Here is a 20,710-nt window from a genome sequence, read left to right as displayed (position 1 = left end):
GAAAAAACAGGAGCTGAAAATCAATCAGAGCCCAGAGCAGCTTTGGCCTGGGCAGCCCCATTCCAGCTTCTCTCTCTGTGGAGCCAAGATGGGGAGATCCCACAGCTCTAAGGTGGCAGTGATGGCTTGGGATGAGATAGATGGGGATTCTCTCTCCATGACAGGAGGGCAATTCTGTGCTGCTGCCCAGAAGTGTAGAAAAAAAATCATCTGGCTTTTCCAGCCTGGAACCCGTGAATTTTTCAGGCACTCACTGCTTTTCTATCTTTCGGGTTTTCCATGGCTGGAAGCACCCCTGAAACAGGCAGTAAATCCCACCTGGATCCTGACACAACTCCTTTTGGTCTCTCCTCTTTTTGCTGTGGTCTCATGAGGGAAAGGGACCCTGCACTGCCTGAACCCAGAGCCACAGAATGTCCCTGCTGTATCATCCTGAACCTGACCTACAGCTTCCAGACCAGGCTGGAGCACAGACAGCATGGATCTGCTGCTGGCTTCAGCCAGCATCCCTCTGCAGATATAGGCAGCATTCCCTGGAGTAAAAGCTCCCTCACAGAGCTGTGGCTGTTGTGAATGTTTTATCTCTTCAATTAAATATTGATTTTCTTTGCTTTTGGAGTTGTGGTATTTATATTTTCCTCTGAAAACCAGCCCCTTTCAAGTAGGAAGTTAATTCCTTTCCTTGCCAGGCAAGGGCCCATTCCCTGGACACATCATCCTCACTGTCAGTCCCAAAGGGGTTAAAAGTGAATGCCTGGACTCAGTGTCACATCACCTGCAACAGTTCCCAGATGTTCCCTTTTATAAATTTAACCTGGTGCCACATCCCACAGATGACTGGGATGTACCACAGAGGTTGTATTTGTTTCTCCTGACCCTGCAGAAGAACCTCCCACTGAGCAGGTCCTAACCTTAAACTGAGCCTTGTGCCACTAAATCCTGGGGCTGAGCAGGGACTGGGAGCATCCTAAGAAAAGCCTGAACAAGCAGCCATGAGACAGTGCTGCTGTGAATTTGAGCCAAGAGATAGCAATCATCTCTCAGGAATGGTTTGAGTAGGTTGGACAGAGAAGACAAACTCTCAAACTTCCATTGTTCCTTTCCACGCCTTTTGAGTGCTTTGGTGTTAAGACTATTGGTTGTGGCTCAGGGAAGCTAAGCACTTGGTGGTTGTTGACATGTAGGGCCATGAGAATATGTTTATTATTTAAATGCCACTTCAGTTTTGGTTTGGAGTCACAAGTGAGATTTCAGGTGATGCTCTGTGCTGCTCCTCTGAACTGCAGAACCACCAGTGTCTGATGCCATTGAACAGTAACTGGGGGCAAAGAAGTGAATGACAGCATGTTTATCCTCCAAAACCAGGGTTTCTTGAGTTGGCTTTGATCCAGACTAGCTGCAGCACAATGCTTCGTGCTCCAAGAGGTTCAGATAACACATCAGCGTGGGCACATCCTTACCCTGGGTGTGGCCTTTGCACATCCTTGGCCAGGGTACCAGGTTGCAGATTTTAACAGCAGATTTTACCTCAATGAATCTTGGATTCCATAATCCTCAAATACACCATCCCATCCCCAGACTGACGTGAGGGATAGTAGATTAAATTTCTGGAGCCATTTCCCGAGTGCTTAATCTGAAGATCCCTTCCCTCAGCACCACTTCATGTCCCAAGTGGACCCCAACAGGCTGAAGCCCTTCACCAAGCATCTGTATTTCAGTAAAGCATTCTCAGCCTGTGGAAGAAAGCAGATCCTTGTCTTACCTTGGTCTGGAACGTGCAGAAGACATGAGTGAGGAATGGGTGCTCCCAAGCCAAGGAGAGGACTCTCTTCTCCACCATCGTACACTCAACGTCATCATCCATCAGCACCACGTCCTTCTTCAGGGCTTTCACAGCAAAGTACTGGTCTGTGCTCTTCAGCTCAGCCAGGAACACCTAAAAGGGAAAGAGCTGCTCAGAAAGGGGGAATACCTCTTCTCAGAGGTGAGGGTGGGGGATGAGCTCCTGGGAATTCATTGGGGGTACACCTTAAAAACCTTGAGGCTTGAATCCCCATTCTGCCATTAAAGACTTTGAGTTTACTCCCCACACCCAAAATCGTTTTATGAAGTTGAGCTCTGGAGAAGGATGAGAAGTTCTTGGCAATTACAGGTGCAGGGTCCTGCATGCCTGGATGGACAGGACATTCCAGAGAGCCAAACACCTCTGATAACAGAAACCATCCTCATGCAAATGCTCCTGAGATACATTTCCTGTTTTCTGACTTCAAATAACAAAACACAGAATATTGCTTCGTCAGCATTTGAAATGCAAATACCCTGCACCAGTTCTTCAGCAGGTGGAAAATGATGTCCACCAGTAATTAGACTGGTTTTATATCAGATACCTTTCTCTCCTTCCTCCCAGTTTTCAGGTCTGAGCACATAGGCTGGGTCCCCCACGCTTCTGCAGGAGTTCCCTGAAAATGTGAAAACGAATCCTAGAGGAGTTACGATCTCTGTCTATTTTTATAGGCAGGGGAAATGAGACCTGGAGCAGCAGAGAAGGGTTTGCTAGAGACCACAGAGCAATGAAGTCTCTGCTGGAAGGCAGTGACAGTCCTGATCTTCACACTAACAGCCTGCTGACTCTGTTTTTACAGACAGAATAAATGTGTAAGATTCATCAAAGAGGTCTTTGAAGTTCTCTACCAGACACTATTTACTGAGTAAGCTCAGACGTGTTTTAGCCCCGACAAAAGTTTTATTTACCCTTTTGGCTACTGCTGCATTTCACTTTGTAGCACCAGACAGAGAGTAGAGCCTAGAGCCTCCCTCTGTCTGTGCACTGAATGACCAGAAATGCTCACAGTGCTGATGCTGCAGGCACCCTTTTTACCCTCCTGTTTGTGCTGGGCACTGCTCTCCTGGGGAACTGGGGAATGTGCTGCATTTGTGACCCGTGTGGTGACTTCCAAGGAGCAGGCAGGCAGTGCCAGACCACATAGAGAGGTGGTGGTGGGAGATATCCTCATGGATCTGCCCCTCAACCTCCCAGGATCACACAGATCCTTGGCCACTGAGATCTGCACACCCTGTCCCCTCTATGGGGAAGTGACTCCTGCTCCAAGCAAATGAGGGCACCAGGACTGATACCAACACAGGAAACTTCTGGGTGAGTTTTTGTTGCAGAAAGGCAGAAATGACCCATCCCTTCCACACCCACAATGTGCACTTCAGAGAGATTCAGAAGCTCACAGAGGCTTGGAGAGTCCATGTCAGCATGAAGGCAAAAACAAAGTACAGAATGTGCTTCAATGGAGGCATTCAAGAGTGGAATAAATGAACACCTGAGAAACCTCATCTCATTAGACTTGTTTTGAGGAATGGTTTAGATTAGAAGACCTCCAGAGATCTTTTCCTTCCAATAAAAATGTTTCTATTGTATCAGTGCTCTTGATTTCAGGTTAGACTGGAATGTAGGTTTGGGATATTCTGGTTTAGCTGTGAGATGCCTCAGCTCTGGTTCCCATGCAAACTGTAGATATGATGAGTAGACACAACACCTTCTAGTGGAAAATTTCCCTGTCCATTGAGTTGGAAGTAGATGGTCTTTAACATCCCTTTCAATCCAAACCATTCTATTTTTCTATTACTTTCAAGTATGAAAGGCCAACACAGGAAATACTTCACCAGTTCAAGAACTGGCTGCAACAATTGCTCCAGATCATTTATCAGGCAAAAACCAGCCCTTTGTCAAAGCACAGTTTCCCCCTTGGAAAGATGTGGGATGTGAGCAATATGATCCATACTCCTTCTCCTTACTGGCTGTGAAAATACAATGGGGAGTCCCCCTGAAACTGTCTCTCACAGCTTTGTTCTGGCACTGAGTAACATGAGTCCCCTCCCAGGGGATATCTGCAATGGGGAAGAACAATCCACAATTCATCAGGATTAATGAATCCACTGAAAACAGGTGGTTCTTGTTTCAAAAGCACAAATTCTTGGCTGTTACAAAATTTGCTTTGGGCTCCAGCACAGATCAGAGCTGGGAAAGAGCAGTTTCTGTTCCCAGCTGGGAACCTGCTGCTCTGGAGAGCAGAGGTGATCCACACTCAGCTTCTCAGCTCATGCTTCCACCTCCCTGCAAAGAGGGACAGCACAGAGACCTTTCCCACCAGCTCTCTGGGGATATTCAGAATCCATCAATCTGCACAGAAGGGGAAGCTGAAGCTCTACCTGGGGCATTCCTGATTCCTGTCCTGTCATGGGCACTCATGAGAGAGCAACTAATGGGACAGGGAGAAGGACAAGGTGAGGAGAAGATGGAGTTCAGGATTCAGCTATGCCAGAGCAAGGATTCTTTGAAGACTTGGAGATTTATCTGCCATTGTGTGGCAGCAGGACCAGGGCAGTGACCTGTACTGGGCACTGGTGAGGCCACACTTCAAATCCTGTATTCAGTTTTGGGTCCATCACTACAAGAAAGACTCTGAGGTGCTGGAGTGTGTCCAGGGAAGGGAACAGAGTTGGGGAAGGGTCTGGAGCCCCAGGAGTGGCTGAGGGAGCTGGAAAGGAGCTCAGCCTGGAGAAAAGGAGGCTCAGGGGGGACCTTGTGGCTCTCAAAACTCCTTGACAGGAGGGGACAGCCAGGGTGGTCAGGCTCTGCTTCAGGGAACAGGGACAGGACAAGGGAAACAGCCTCAAGTTGTTCCAGGGGAGGTTGAGATGGGATATTAGAAAAATTTTCTTCGCTGGAAGAGTGGTCAGGCATTGGAAGAGGCTGCCCAGGGAAGTGGTGAAGTCACCATCCCTGAAAGTGTTCAAAAAAACACATGGATGTGGCACTTGGGGACAGTTTAGTGGTGGTCATGGCAGTGCTGGGTTAGCAGTTGGATGCAGTAACCTTAGAGGTCTTTTCCAACCTAAATGTTTACATGTTTTTTCCTAAGTGTCCCTTCAAAGCAGATGTTATTTGTTGCCACACAAAGCTACATGTAAATGCACACAGTGGTGTCCCAGTCCCAATGCTTACCTTGCCAAAACTGCCCTTCCCCAGCATCTTGTGCAGGACAAAATCTTCAATGGTCAGTTTTAACTGCACTTGGTGCTCCTGCTGTTCCTGGGACTGTTCTCCCAAGTCTGACTCTATGAGAGGCTCTCCCTTCACTGTGCCCTCCACTGGAGTCTCCCAGGAGATGCCTTGTGGCTCTGCAACACACATCAAAGCACCCAAATGAACCCCTGGACAGGAGCAGAAAATCCCCAGAACACTCACAGGTGTTCTTTTAGAGGTTTAAAAGGGTATTTCAAACAAATGGAAGTGTGGTGGCCATCTCTAAGTAGATTGGCCCTGCTCCCACTCTGCTTTCTCTCCAGAGGAAATGTTACTCCAGTGGAAACTGCATCTTCTTCAGTAGCTTTTTTAAATTTACAAACCACTTTACAAACTCCTTCATCTGTCTTTCTGTTTTGTGCATAAAATCCCGAATTTCTGGCCACCTGTCTATTCCAGTCCTTCTTGCTGCTTGTCATTATGATGTGGTTCCATTTTTTCAATGTCTTTTCAAAACCCTAGGCTGAGCTAGATGAAAAGGCATTTTCATACTGTGTTCCTGCTCTGGATGTGAAGCATTCCAAATCAACCATTCCAGCTGGCCTGGAGTGAAATCACTCAGGGTTTTGTCAATACTCCACTAACCTGGATTTATAAAAACTTTTAAGACATTTTGTCCTTCACTGGATTTATCCCATTACTGTAACTGTCCTAAAATGCTGAACACTACTCAGCAGCCAAACAGACCCACATGTGAAACAGATGTGAAACCACCTGAGGCTTTACTGTTTCACATCATTCATTCACATTGCCAGTTCTACTTGTAGAACAGAACAGAAATAAACACAGATGGGGATATCATTTATTTCTCCTTGGGGTCCAAAGTCTCTCATTTATCCTCCTAAACATGTGTTCTTGTAGCATAGAGGGCTGTGACACCTAGATCAGCTCCTGGGTGAGTGAAGTGGAGGTCTATCAGTGTTTTTCAAAGCCACCAGAAGTCAACCTCCACCCAAAAATATGAAATCAAAGAGAAAATTTATTTTGCCATGGTGATCAGAAGGATTACAAATATCCTGTTTAGAGCTTGGTAATAAATTCCCCACTCATGTCCAATTAACCACCTACAAACCAAACAACAACAAAGCTGCTGCCCTGTATCACCAGGAGGAATTACCTTTTTTTCCTGTTGTAGATGCTGGCAAAGCCTGAAGTGGTGTCACATCCTTCACAGGAACAGGGAAGCCGATTTCCAGAGGTCCATCCCTGGAGATCTGTTCACTGTCACGCTGGCAGCGAGCCTGGGGCACAGGAAACAGCAAATTTTTGAGCCAAAAGTCACATGCCAAGCTCATGAACAACACAGTGACTTCTTGAGTGCGACTCACAGAAGCCAAGATCTAGAAGAGCTCTTTGCTTATGAGAAGATCATCTAAAAATGCTTGAACTATTTACCTGCTGAGTGCTCTCTATCATTGCCAGAGCTTCAGCCATTAGTTTCTGGTTCACTCCACAAAGATTTGCTACTTTGGTCTGGCACTTGTGGTGGACGTTCATGCCACAGGCTGAAATAAAGAACACGAGCTGTCAGGACAATGGAGGCTGTAAAGGGCTGGGCAGGAGCAAGTGCTGCTGTTGGCCAGGGACAGAGATCAGCCACCTAAAGAGCTCTTGAGATGGCACTCAGGCAGTTTGTTGGCTCCCTATAAGATTATTTTTGTATTTTCTTCTGGCCAGAGGTTGCATTCCACATCCATCAGCATTTGCAGGTACAGGCTCTAAAACTACAAGCCATCATCTCAGAGATAAACTGCAATCACAGAAGAGGATCCTCCCATTGGTTTAGGATTATGAAGACAGTGAAATGTCTCGGGTCTGACAGTGGAAATAGAGCTTACAAGCTCATACTGGGGGCGATTTGGGAGGATAACAGCATCACTGTGATGTTCTTTGTGTCTTTGGGAAGCAACTCATCATCCTTCTGGATCAAACATCTCTCAGTACATGGACAGTTGTCCTCATTCTTGAAGAATGATCCTCCCTGAAGGACAGTCCTGTAGACCACTCCTTCACCCTCCTGGTGAATCCATACTGCTTTTGCAGAGAAGGGCGATAAACGAGATTTGGATTTTCTGACTGCCACCCTCCAAACACAAGGATCCCTCCCAAGCTCAGCTGGAGCCACCTTCTCCAGGGACTCACCATCACACTTCAGCCCCTGCCGTGCCAGGCCCCAGAGGAGGGTGCCACAGTGCTCACAGAAGGTGGGGCTCTTGTAGTTGTAGACTTTGAAGCGGTGGGGCATGTCGATCTTGAACCTCTCCTTGTGGAACTGCAAAGACAGAAGCCAGCCTCAAAACCTGTAATAGTGGTGGGAGTTTTGCACCACTTAATTAGTGGTTTGTTTTAGTCTTCTTTTGTCTTTACTTAGAGCCAGGATGAAAAAATACATGAAGGAAATGGATTTTTTCGTGTTCTGGCTTGGTTGTTTATTAAATCTTAATAAAAAGTACAGAGAGTTTGACAGCACTTCTAGTTACCTGCTAGAAGTGAGGAAAATGGAGGAAGATTCAGTTGCTACAAGGTCTTTTAAAGTTAAACAGTTTAATAGAGAGTTAATATTTATATTATTTATTTTTTTAACTTAATAATTAAATTCTTAGACTTTTAATGTGATATTAACTGATTAACTAGGAATCATTACTTGAAACTTATGAAGAAGAAGGAAGATGAACAATGAAAGAGACATTACTCAAAATTTTTTATTTTGTCCCATACTTACTATTATATTATAAAAACCTTAAATTTAAAACCTTTTATCATGTGAAAGTACACACTTTTATTTAATTAAACACTCGTGATTTTAACTTTATCACTCAAATTTAGAAGTGAAAAACCCACTCCTCATTTCCACCTCTACTCCATGTGGAAAACCAAACTTGTATCACAGAAGTTGGTTTGTCTACCACCCTCTTATCCTCAGGTATGACTGCCAAGCAGAAACTGTCTATCAGGCACACAAACCCAAATTTTGATACACAACTGCAATTCAGAGGGAATTGGGTCATTTCATCCCTGGCCTTGACCAAAGCACTGCTTGTGCCTCATTTACATACCCAGGCTCCTCTAATGCTCAGTGGGAAAACATTGGTACTTTAAAAAATTATTCGGTACTTTTAAAAATTATTCACCTCATCCTGCAATGGATGTCTATATTTGCTGTCATGAATCACTCCTTGGAAGAGCCTGTTGTAATTCTTTTAGTATGAAAGGTGATGACAAAGTTGGTTGCATCTACCCTGGAGATGTCAGAAGAGAAGTGAGAGCAATCTCATCTATAAATAAAAATTGTAGAAGGGGAACAGGAGCCAGGGTGGGACTGAGAGTAAACTGAAGTTGCAGGACACAAGGTAAAGGGAATAGTCCTATCAGGAGTTTAAGATCTGTTTTTGCCTACTAAAAAGAAAAGTTTAGAATAAACTGACATGAGAAAAATAAAGCAAGTAATAGTGGAGCTACCAGATCTCCCAGTGACTGTTTCAGATAAGACAAAATGGGATGCTCAAGCACAAATCTGAAAATTCAGCCTGATGTCCAGCCTAACATTAGATAGTGAAGAGTTTTCTCCAGTAAATCTTCAGCTCATGTCCATGACTTCCCTCTGAGTTATACTTTATGCACTAGAAAAATGTCAGTTCTGATTCAGCAACTGCTTATTCTGCAGCTGCATTTGAGTAAATCTTAAGTAGGAGGTAATGAAATCACTGGGAACATAAAAAGCAAAGGGCACAGATCAAATCACAGAGTCCTTAGCTCAGTAGGACCTCTTGCTTCATCAGAAGTTGCTTTTCAGGGATGTAGGAGAGATCTGAATGACACTGAAGTTTTTTTAGAAGGAATAATAATAAAATAAAACATAAAACACAAAATGTAAAAGAAAATAACAACAACAGTAATAATAATGATAATAATAATAGTAATACCACCTACCATTGTTTCTCTGCTATTGATTGCTGATCCTGTACACTTGGCTATTACTTTATCAATGCACTTCTTATGAATGGCAGCGTTACATTCTGCAACAGCAAGCGTGTCATGGTGTTAATAAGGAAATTCCTTAGGAAAAGATTAAGTAAATAATGACAATAAGAAAATAAAACAAAAAGTTTCTTACGTCTGCATTGATATCCTTGTTTATTCAGACCCCTGAAATGAACAGAGCAGTGGTTAATTCTGAGTTGTCTGAAAGCCTCAGTAGAAGAAAGGAGAGGAATAATTATTAAAGAAGGAGAATAAAATTGCTTTGCTTTTTATCACTCTTTGTAGGGATTATTTAATTTCATTATCTTCATTTAATCTAATGGTGGAGTGATTCTCTGGGGTTCTCACAGCCTTTTCAGCACACATTCACATCCTGAATTTCATGCTATCCAAACAGCAAACTGGACCGATGAGAAATGCCTGTGCATTTCGCCAAACCCAAAAATATTTGTAAACAATAAATCTAAAAGCGAGGGGAATTTTCACAGAACTGCAAACCACATCCTTAAAGTGATGCAATAACTCTACATGTATGATGCCAAGGGTCTTACAGGAGGAGCACAGATATTCATCAGGGAATCACAGAATCTTTTAGGCTGGAAAAGGCCTTTAAAATCATCATGTCCAACCATTAACCCAGATCTTCCACATCCAACACTAAACCATGTTCCCAAGTGACACCAGAACTGTTTCCTGGGGTTAAAAGGAGAAGCAGCAGGGGCCATTTTCCATTTACCATACAAACTCGTGGCACACGGAGCAGAAGGTGGGCTGTGGGAAGAAGGTGGCTGTGAACTCGTGACACTTGACATTGTGGATCTTGGCCTGTTTGATGGCTCCCCTGCGCTGGTGCAAGGAGAAGAAGCCTTCAGCCTCACAGTCAGCCAGGTCCTTTGCATCTGGGAGGAGAGGAAAGATGTTTAAGTGCACCCTGTCCTGGTCAGGCACCTTGAGAAAATGCAGTTGCCCAAATACTATGTGACTGAAGCTGATGATTCACTCATGGTAATGAATACTCAAAGAAATATCATTTTATAAACCCACAAAAGTCTCATTTGGATGGTTTTGATCCACCATTCCTACACTAAAATTACTTTAGACTCGAGAGTCTGAGCTCCCTTGACTATTCACAGTGCTGCTTTTGAAATGTAGAACAAAAATTTCCCAAGGAGAGGTAATTTAGACATAAAACTCTAACTCTGTGTGGCACTGAAGAAGCACAACCTAAAAAGGATGAATTTACATAAAAAATAATAATTACTGATATATGGACACAAACACACGTGTGTGTATATATATAGAGAGAGAGGGAGAGACATTTAACAGAATCCTTCCTGTGTGCATACACATGTGTCAGGAAGCAGATATTTATGGCCCTAGGATATTCCTCTTGTTATTTTTCCATGCCAACACTTGCTTTGCTGTTTGCTGTGCCCTTGCTGTTATTCACAGTTATTTAAACTTTTTGGCAAACAAACCAATACTGACTTCACCTGCAGTTCTACACTGCCTACAAATCTGATATTCACACAGGAGGTCAATCTCTGTTTTGTTTCACTCCTGCAATGCACAGTGAGTTATTGTATTTTTCTTTTTTTTTTTCTTTTTGTTAGAGCTGGGATTAAAAGTTTGAGAGATGATATTTTGTGTTTGGACTTAGGTGTTTATTAATTTTTATTTATATTATAGTGAGTTTTATAGTATTTTTAGTTAATAAGATGAAAATGGTGAGGTATTTTATTTTTTATAATTTTTTAAGGGTTAATTTGTTTAATTAAGAACAGATATTTAAATTATTTTTAATTTTAATTTAATAATTAAACACTTGTGACTTGTAATGTGGAATTTTTATTTAATTAATGAAATTAAATTATTATTATTAAATCATTATTATTAAATTAAAATATTATTATTTAATTATGACATTAATAAAATTATTTAGATTTATGAAGAAGGTAAAAAAGAAAAATTTTTGCTTTAAAATGTTTATTTTGGTTTTTAGATATTATATTTTAAATTCTTAAATATTAAGTTTTTTTATTATATGATATTACACACTTTTATGTAAGCTATATACTAGTGATTTTAGTTTTATTATTTAATTTTGGAAGGGTTTTTTTATGGCTTTAGGTTAAAAGTAGTGATTTTTTGGGGGTTAGTGTCTGTTAGCACAGAAAGTCTAAAGTTCTCAGTATCTAGGATTTCAACAGTGAGTCACACAGGTCACCTGTGGGAACTGGTCCCCTGTGTGACCTGATGCTGATCTTGATATTTGTAATAAAAACAAAACTTGCATTTTCTATGCTTTGGCCTCCCTAACACCCTGTCACACACAAACAGGAGTCCAATCTATATTAAAGGTAGGGATAGTTAAGAAAATATCAGCGTGGCCATGGCTGCAGTCAGTGCTTCTGTTTCTATAAATGGAAGAGCCTTCCAGATATCTGCACCTCACAGCTTCACCCTACACCTGAGGATATGAGAATTTTGGCAACAAAGATGGGAGAATAAGACCAAGCATTTGAATTAAACCCATTTCTTTTCAACAAAGCAGAATACAGCCCTTCCAAGGAGAAATTTTCCCTGTGGTCTGCCCTGAGCATCCTCTGTCCCTGTTCCCTGGGAGCAGAGACTGATCCCCGGCTGTCCCCTCCTGTCAGGGAGTTGTGCAGAGCCACAAGGTCCCCCCGATTCCCTTTTTCTCCTGGCTGAGCCCCTTCCCAGCTCCCCCAGCTGCTCCTGGGGCTCCAGACCCTTCCCCAGCTCTGTTCCCTTCCCTGGACATGTTCCAGCCCCTCCATGTATTTCTTGCAGTACATAAAGCAGAATGATTTCAGGGGGAGCTGCCTCCTTATGTATCTGTTCTGTCTTGTTTAGCTTAATGGGAATATCTGCCATTTAGTGGTAAACCAGCCAAAAAAATCTGCCTTGCAATTCACAGAGGAATAGTCACCGCACAATAAAAATGACTTTTCTGGAGTTTTCGTTTCAGTTATGTTTGTTGTTACGGATCAGTCACTAATAACATAGGCACTGCTTTTAGTGAAGACACCATGTCTGCCCCACAGCCCAGAAATCACAGCTATAAATTAACAAACAGAATCACTTGCCACTTATTTCCAGGAAGTATCTTGCATTCATCAGCATTCGCCCTTGAGGCTTCAGTTCTAGCTGGTTGAGATAAGCAAAAAAAAAAAAAAAAAGAAAAAAAAGTCCATTAACCAGTCATTCAGAGAAGGAAAAACCATTTCAGATGACTTTCAAGCGATCTCCTTTTCCCAGTGGGAAGTGATGAATAGCAATGAATGCCAATTTTCAGGTTGCTCATACCCATGTGAGGCAACAAGGCAAGGTAGGAGCAACTACAGAGAGAGGAGGGTTGATCACCTCATATCAAACCCTCAGAGCAGCATGATAGGAGAGATGAATGTGATTAAACCACAGAAGATGGAAGCAGCTTTTTAGACACCAAATTAGGACCAGCACTATCTATAGAGAAAACTTGTTCCCAATGGATCCTCCAAGAGAAAAGTGGGAGCAGTTCAAAAAATCCAGCCAGCTTCTGACAGGTGATGCTGAAATCTTTTGGGCACTCAGTTCTGCAAGTCTGATTTCTTTACAGTCAACCTGAGGGATGCTACAAGCTTATTCAGGCATTTTTTGGGGCCTTCCCACTGGACTTGGCAATTTCCACCTACCTGACTCATCATACATAAGTGCATTTGGAGATCTGAATCAACTGGACTATGTATAATGTGGATACTACATTCTAAAGATTTCTGCCAAGATCTTTCTTGCTTGGACTACCAGGGAACACAGCCTTACATTTAGCATTCTTCTGAAAACTGTTCAAATTTATGCCACCGTAACTTCAGCGATTTTTAAGGAGTTGCTCTGACATAACTCTGAACTCAGGCAGCTGTGAATCAGCTACTTGATATTAGATAAAAATTTTAAAGCTGTTTCCCCAGAGAACATAAAGTAACTCATGTTCAGCCAGTCATACTAACATTTGTTCCCAGCGGGTTTCCTCAGCAAAGATTAATACGTGGGCACAGCTCACCTGAAGCAGGATCCTCACTAGCACAGGGCAGGTTTCAATTAAAATAAAAGTGCCAAGCTCTTCTCTTCTGACAAGTCTCTCCCTCAAGTCACACCCAAGTAGTCTCAAAACATTATTCCAGCCGTTCCCACTGTGCTGCTGGTGACAGCCACAGCCTGGCACGGACACAAGGACATCCCCTTACCCTGCAGCAGCTCCCCAGCACATCCTGCAGAACAAGAGTGTGATGCTCACCCATATCTCTGTCTTCCCATTGCTCTTTTTGCACCTCTCTGCCAGCACCTTGAGCTCCACTGTGGTCTCTGAGACCATTTCAGCACTTTTGTCCTTGACCACAATGTGCATGACCCGGCCATTGTTGATGTGGGCATCAAAAGTGCTGTTCCAGGGTGGGTACATGGTGGGCTTCTTCTGCACATACACCTGGCCATTCTCTGTCGAGAGGGAGAATACAAATCCATGAGACCAAATACAGACACCTACCATAAAAAAAGGTAATTTACACCCTTGACTTCATCAGTTCTGTTGAGGAGATCTCTAATGGTAACTCCACCACCATAAATACCACTTCTAATCAGGTGAATCCCAGACAACTGTCTTGTTTATCATCTGTCCCAAGGCACTGCAAAATGAGACAGCTTTGCTTCAAACCCCCCAAAAACTGGGTGCACTTTGGGATTAATGCCAGCCCAGTAGCCAACTAAGGGATCTTAAAACATGAACTCTTTCAGACCTGTAACCATCCTACAAGGATGTAGAGTTTTCAACAAAGCAAACTCTCCCTAATGCTTTAATTCCTCTTCCTTCACAGTATCTTAATATGGTGATGGGTTAAAAAAATGGGTATCTCTGAGGTTTGCAGAAGGTTCTCTCTTAACTGGGTCTCTCTGAAAAGAGTCTCAGTCAGATTTATTTATCTCACAGAGCCGGTTTTACTTCATGCAGCCCTGTAAAAGTCTTGCATGCTTACTCAAGGTAAATTCTGTATCACAGTTACTCACTGCAAATGTTCAGCCCATCAAACGCTGAAGCTGAAGGAATAAGAGAAAAAAAACAGTAGACCTGTGACCCCTGTCTAAAGACCCTGATCCTATTTCCAATAATTCCAGATGGAAAAGAACACACAGCTGACAGCCTGGAAGGTGACATGTGATGAAGAAAATTTTTTCCCTAAATGAGACGACTAATTCACAAAAAATCAGAGACAAAAATGAGACATAAACTTTCCAGCATCCCGGAAAACAGAAATCTCAGTAAAGGACCATTATTTCTTTGCTGCATCAGTGAAAAAGCCACAGATGTGAAACACAGCAGTTGCAAAACAAGTGCTTTCATTTGTGCTGCACTCCAGGACACCGGGCTTAAACAAACAAACCCTGGAATGTGAATGAACTGCCCGATGCATGGGATCAGACAGTCACCCCTGGTGCGTCCCCGCTGACGGCGCTGGAATTCTGCCAGGGATTTATCTAACCCCGGGTTCCTGAAAAACGAAATAGCAACTCTCTTTCCCGGGGAGCAGCTTCCACTGTAGCTGGGGGAGCTTTTCCTGGAGGCTTTGCTGAGTTCAAACATGGAGCAGGATCCTTCATGAAGCAAATGTCACCAAGGCAGGTGGCAAAATGGCAACTGGCCAGGTGGCTTGTGAAGGCAGGAGCCACTTTTAAAGGGCAGACTCTTTTTATATCTCAGAGGCACATATAATTTATGAAATATTTTGTCATCGATTATAAATTGCTGTAACACCTCCAACTGTATGGAGGTGTGGTTTGGGTTTTTTGGGTATTTTTCGGTTTTTTTTTTTTTTTTTCAGATTGTATTATAATGTGACAGGGTCCCTTTTACAAAATAAGCAAGTGGAAAAATGTAAAAGGCTGCCCAAGATCTACCCAGAATTTCTGAAATTCTTCACTGTGGTCTTGCTGTGACATCCCTATGTCCATAGAGGATGTCCATCACTCCCAGGTCCCTGGGGACCTCTGTGCCAATGACCTTTTCATTATGGCTGGTTGACAAGGGACAGCCTTTGGCATGAACCCAAGGTCAAACTCCCCATTTTTGGAAACCAAACACATTTTTCATCTACCACTGTTCTGTTTGCAAAAACCCAACCAACCAAAAACAAAACCAAAAAACCCCACACTTTGCCAGTGCTAAACATAGAACCACAGAATGGTTTAAGTTGGAAGGGACCTTAAAAACCATCCAGTTCCATCCCCCTGCCACGAGCAGGGACAATTTCCACTATCCCACCTTGCTCCAAGCCCTGTCCAACCTGGCCTTGAACACTTAGGCATGTCCTGCCCTGCTCAGCAATCATTTCAACCCTGAAAAACTTCTTCATGGCCAAAAGTCAGAGCACAAGGCTGGTGGTCAGGATGATTTGCATCTCTCACCAGCTGTGCAGCTGGTCCACTCCCACTCCTTGGTCATGCCAAAATTTTAGCGAAAATTTTTAGCCAAAATTTGTATAGCGGGGAGATAGACATATAGATCTATATATACATTTTTTAATCCCATTACAACTGAGTAGCAAGTGCTTTATCAAACCAGGCAGCTGGAGAGCAAATTACGACCAAAAAGAAAAATAATCATCAAGCAGGGATAAGACAGTTTATGGCAGTGTTGGATTAACAGCTGGATTTGATGGTCTTGGAGGTCTTTCCCAATCTTAATGACTCCATGATTCTACCTCAAATATATTTAATTACTGTTTGTCTGGAGACCTTTTGCCTTCTTGAAGCCTGTTAGAGCACAACAGCTCCTTGGGATGGTCACACTGAGAGCATTCCTGGCATTTAGAGTCAGGCTCATCTCCCTGCATGTCAGACATAGACCTGGACCTCTGAGTGGTCTGTCTGGTCAGGGGAGAGCACGGGGCTTTTCCAGGCTGTGATTCACCACACTCATCAGGGACGTGTTCCTCAGGCTGGGATTGCTCACACATCAGAATCTGGGAATTACAGGGTGGATGGATTCCGTGGTGGCCTCACTTTTCTCAGTCCCCTTAAGGTAAAGTTGGCCATCCACATATTTCAGCACCCTCCAGCAGCAGATTAACAATCCCACCCTAGGAGGGGAGTCTGAGGTGAATCAGTCCCAGGAGGTTCACTGATGAGTCCATCTGGCTATCCCACCATGCTCTGAGCCATCACCAGATGAAATTACATCCCAGTAACAGAAATCTCCTAATAGCAGAAAGTCTCTTTTCCTACACTCAGCCCTCACTAATGGAGAAAAGTTCCCTCAAACACAATTTTTTATTTCTCGTTGGCAGAGGATTAATTATAATAATAGCTAAAATAATTATAATTATTACAGTAATAATTAAAATAACTATAATTATTATAATAATTATGATTATTGAATATGAAGAGCACAAAAATTACATCCCTTAGAAAATACTTTTGTGTTTGTTGGATACCAGAAAACACTTTCAGCTCTGTGTCAGACAAATAAATATAGGTCTGTTCTGACCAAATTGATTTTATTCACTTTTGAACTGACACAGATTTCAATTTGAGTTATGGCTTTCAAAAGCCTCATTAAAGAAAACAGGCAAGCTCTGCACAGAGCTAAAACAGAACATATTTTCTGATAAAAATGAGATCTTGGAGATACCTTGTCATGCAGCATTTTCTTTCCTTTTGAATTTGCTATTCACCACATCTTCCATTATTATTTTAAGTATCATTTAAAGCAAGACAAAGTTCAATGTGATAAATGCTGACTCTTGAACAAAAAATGAACCCCAGTGAAATACTGAACTATTTTAAAATTCTAATTTTTTTAAACTACTTTAACATCCTCTGGGGATTACAGCCATGGGGATTCTCAATAAATAGGGATTTCTGAGTGGATTTCATTTTTCAAAGAATCACAGCAGTCATATTAGAAATTTATCAAAGATTTAAGCTAAATATCAGCCAATATGAGTAATTCCCTAACCTGAAGGTCTTGCTCTTCATGATTCTTCAAAAGCACAACTGGAGAACTTTTTATCCTTTCACCGGAATTATTTTCATGCATAAGACATACAATAAATGTTTTCCAAAGGAGGACTCGTCAGTGTTGCTCAATCAGGATTAATGTGCAACAATCCATAGATCCAGACACAGCAAGGAGGTCTCATTTTCAAGCCTTTTACACAGCACAGTAATTATACAGAGAACTTAACTCTCTCTGCAGAGACTGGGCTGTTTGAGTGGGTTTTTTTTTTTATTTTTTTAATTTAAATTATGGGAGTGGCTGCGTCTACCAGTTTTCCCCCCAAGAAGTGATTAACAAAGATGGGTCTGCCAGAATATTTTAGCACACTCAGATTTCACCTATCTGGAGTCCCACTGACAAACCAACAACTGCTCGTGGAAGGGTGAAACCAAATACAGCTCAGCTCATCTGCTCTGTCACATGCTGAGGCTTGTAATGCAGCTGATAATATCCTCAAATTGAAGACACAGATTTGTTTGGCAGCATCTTAAAATCAGATTGCCTTGCACACCACGCCAAGTCCAAACTTGCACTATGCTGGGACACACAAAGGGCTTCACAAATCTTTATATAGTGGAGCTGGAAATGGATGATCTTTGAGGTCTCTTCCATGCTATTTTATAGTTCATTCTATGATTTATCAGTGTGTTACCTACACAGAGGAAATGACACAGAAAAGCACAGACATGACTGATAAATCTTAACCCCATCCCACTTACCTGACTCCACGGCTTCTTTAACCATCACGGCGCAGTAGGGGTTAATCACCTCCCCCTGGGATGGCAGGTAAGGGCCACTGTCATAGTTGGACAGACCAATACGCAGGAAGGGAGACATGACAAGTCCTGTGCCAAACAAAAGACAGGAGACACTCGGGAGAGAGTCTAAAAATTCCGCTGGTTTTAACCAGCCCTTATCTCCGTCGGACAGCCGCTAGTTATCCATCCAGCTGGAGCCTCTCTGACTTCCTTCTACGGACTGACCCAGCGCTGCTGGACGTGCCCAAGGTACTGAAACTCAGCTGTGGGCTTAACCACGGAGCTGAACTCATCCCAGGGCTGGAAAAACCCACAAGAGCAGCTCTGAGCACCGATGACTTCACACCGACTGCCGGGAATGAGGACGACAATGCACAGGAGTCAGAAATCAGAGCTTTCTTGGCTTGGGATAAACCTCTGCTGTAATTTATGTTGAGTCACATCAAGAACCTGAATGCTATGTGAATAGAGAGGGGTTTGGGAACACTGTTGGAAGCCTGCAAGCTGAATATGAAACTGTGAAATAACTGTGCACTATTTATATACGGCAGGGAAAGGAGCTCAGGCTTTCCTGGGTGCTGAACCATATTCACAAGTGAAGCTATAAAGAGAAAGTTCAGCTCATATGAACCACACTGTATAGACAGTGAAACAAAATACCCCACCAGAAAAAACAGCACCTCGGGATTTATTTTAAGCAGCTGAAAGCTGAAACAAATACAATCATGATGCCAGGAAACACTACAAAACCTTTGGGTTGAAACACCGCAAAACTTTCTCTGCAAGGTCTTTCAAAGCCTTCAGAGAGAAGGTTTAATGAAACCAGAAATTATTAACTGCTGTAGCTAGTGCCCATCATTGTACCATCTGGGCCCAAAACTGGGATTTACCACCCAACTTTTGTCTCATCATCTGAGCTTGTCAATCTTGGCTGTTCTTCCAGCCAACAGGGAGCAAGAGGCACTTTGAACTCAGCTGCAGATGTCTGTCTTGGACCACCAGAGTTAAAAGACATCAGTGCTACCACCAGCTGTTATCTGTCAAATATATTGACAATGACACCTTGTTCAAGCACAACAGCAAAAGGATGAATGACTTGTGGTGTGGGATGCAGCCAAGTCTCTTCTGCATTTTGCACATAAAAATGATCTTTCTGAAGGGAAGCTTCTCTAGCCTCACATGGAAGAAGTTCCAGGTTCTTTGCTGGGAATAGCATTTCCTTACCTGTAAATGGTATTTTCCTGACAGATATGTTCAGTCTCTGAGAGGGGCTTCTCTTTTCATCACTGTTGTGGGCAATATGGAATGGTTTTTCTCAGCTGAAGGAATAACTGCTCCTCTGGCCAGGCTGACTTCAAAACCTGCCTCTCTGTTCAAGGACACAGGAGGGAAGACCATCAAGGAGAGAGGAAAACTTGAGGAACTGAGATGTAGCCCTTTGCTTGAGTGTCTTCTCTCTTCCCCAGCAGTGTGCAGGGATGAGTTTCCATCAGCCCCTTGTACAAAAGTCTGGGGCTGCTACAAAACCCAGAATAACTTTTCATCAGCACATGGCCAGGTTGCAGCAGGTTGTTCCACTTGTATCCTGGATCTGATAAGATCTTCTCCTTCCTCCTGTTTTATAAAACAAAGACAAACAGCTGCAGTTATTACTGGGACTGGAACACCAAATCTTCTGGCTGAGTATTCACACGCACTGAGCACTCACATTCCAACATTTTCCGACACAGATGGCTCATGAAGCCAACTGTCCATGTTCTCTGACAAAGAATTTGCCTTCCCAGAAAGTTTCCCTAAATTTACTACTCTACATCAGGCCAATTTATACAATAAACAGCATCTGAAGACTCTCCTGGATATGTTAGCCAACAGTCAGGCTGAGTTTTCAGGAAAAGAGCAAAAAGTCACCAATTCTCTTGGATACTGCACTGAAAAGAGGAAAAAACCATCATGTTTCTGGGGAAGAGGGGATGGGGCAGAGAAAGAGAAAAACGTCCTGTGACTCATGTCTGTTGTGTGTCTCTAGGAATGCAGATGTCATGGATCTCTGCACGTGGCATTGCCAGGAAAACATCATTGCCAGGAAAGCTCCCAGAAGCTGGTGGGAAAGGCAAAGCACCAGGTGGGGCTGGATACAGGCAATCAGGACAATCCTGTTCTCCTCCGGATGAGGGTTTCACATTAGCCAAGTGCCTGATGAAGCTGCTTTGGAGAGCCACTTGCATTTAGATAGATCCTCAAGCACAGACAGACCTATGGCACTGCAGAGAAGTACAGTGAGTGGGTTGTGAGTGCTCCATGGCAAGAAAAGGCTAAAAGATCTGACTCAACTGTCAGAAGCAGAGAAACCTGATCAATTTAAGAAGGGAAAAATCTCTTCAGTGGAAAAATAGATATTTTCCCTCTCTGTGTGATGCAGACATTTATTACTACTTAGACATTTCCTTTGTTTCAAAAAACAAGAAGCCTATGAAGTCTAAAGACAAAAGGGAAAATAAATCAAAGGATCTCTGGCAGCAGAAGAGAAATCCAAGGAGCTGTATATTCTGTAGCATCAGTGTGGAAAGCTAAAGATGGCCAAAGGCTAAAACCAACAGCCAAAACATTTTCTTTGAACCTCTGTGTGTGCACAGAAATGTCCTTTCTGCTTCTATCATACTCCACCAATTCTGGTCACTGCTGGGAAAGGGAAAATTATGATCCTCTTTCAAATTCCTAATTCCTACACCTCTGGCTTTAGGAACTTCTTGTTCCACAAGCAGGAGCAGGAGGGAGGGCAAGGGGTTAAGCATTCCCTTACCAGGACTTTCCAAATTCACCTTC

At 42.9% G+C, this 20,710-nt stretch overlaps 1 protein-coding gene across 1 annotated transcript in view; it reads right to left on the bottom strand.

Moving 5' to 3' along the window:
• The window catches only part of PRKCQ (protein kinase C theta), a 54,894-nt gene that overhangs the window by 19,061 nt on the left and 15,123 nt on the right, over positions 1–20,710 (bottom strand). The window contains exons 2-13 of the mRNA XM_014884765.2: positions 19,112–19,501; positions 17,849–17,974; positions 13,374–13,573; positions 12,187–12,247; positions 9,813–9,975; positions 9,210–9,241; positions 9,026–9,111; positions 7,238–7,367; positions 6,491–6,600; positions 6,213–6,336; positions 5,015–5,190; positions 1,763–1,936 (exon numbers count right to left, since the gene is read on the bottom strand). Of these exons, the coding sequence (XP_014740251.2) occupies positions 1,763–1,936; positions 5,015–5,190; positions 6,213–6,336; positions 6,491–6,600; positions 7,238–7,367; positions 9,026–9,111; positions 9,210–9,241; positions 9,813–9,975; positions 12,187–12,247; positions 13,374–13,573; positions 17,849–17,966 (1,374 nt within the window). The 5' untranslated portion in view covers positions 17,967–17,974; positions 19,112–19,501. The remainder of the gene's footprint in view (positions 1–1,762; positions 1,937–5,014; positions 5,191–6,212; positions 6,337–6,490; positions 6,601–7,237; positions 7,368–9,025; positions 9,112–9,209; positions 9,242–9,812; positions 9,976–12,186; positions 12,248–13,373; positions 13,574–17,848; positions 17,975–19,111; positions 19,502–20,710) is intronic.

This window comes from Sturnus vulgaris, chromosome 5 (assembly GCF_052056855.1).
Source record: "Sturnus vulgaris isolate bStuVul1 chromosome 5, bStuVul1.hap1, whole genome shotgun sequence".
Lineage (NCBI taxonomy): Eukaryota > Metazoa > Chordata > Aves > Passeriformes > Sturnidae > Sturnus > Sturnus vulgaris.
This window is presented reverse-complemented; position numbering and strand designations above follow the sequence as displayed.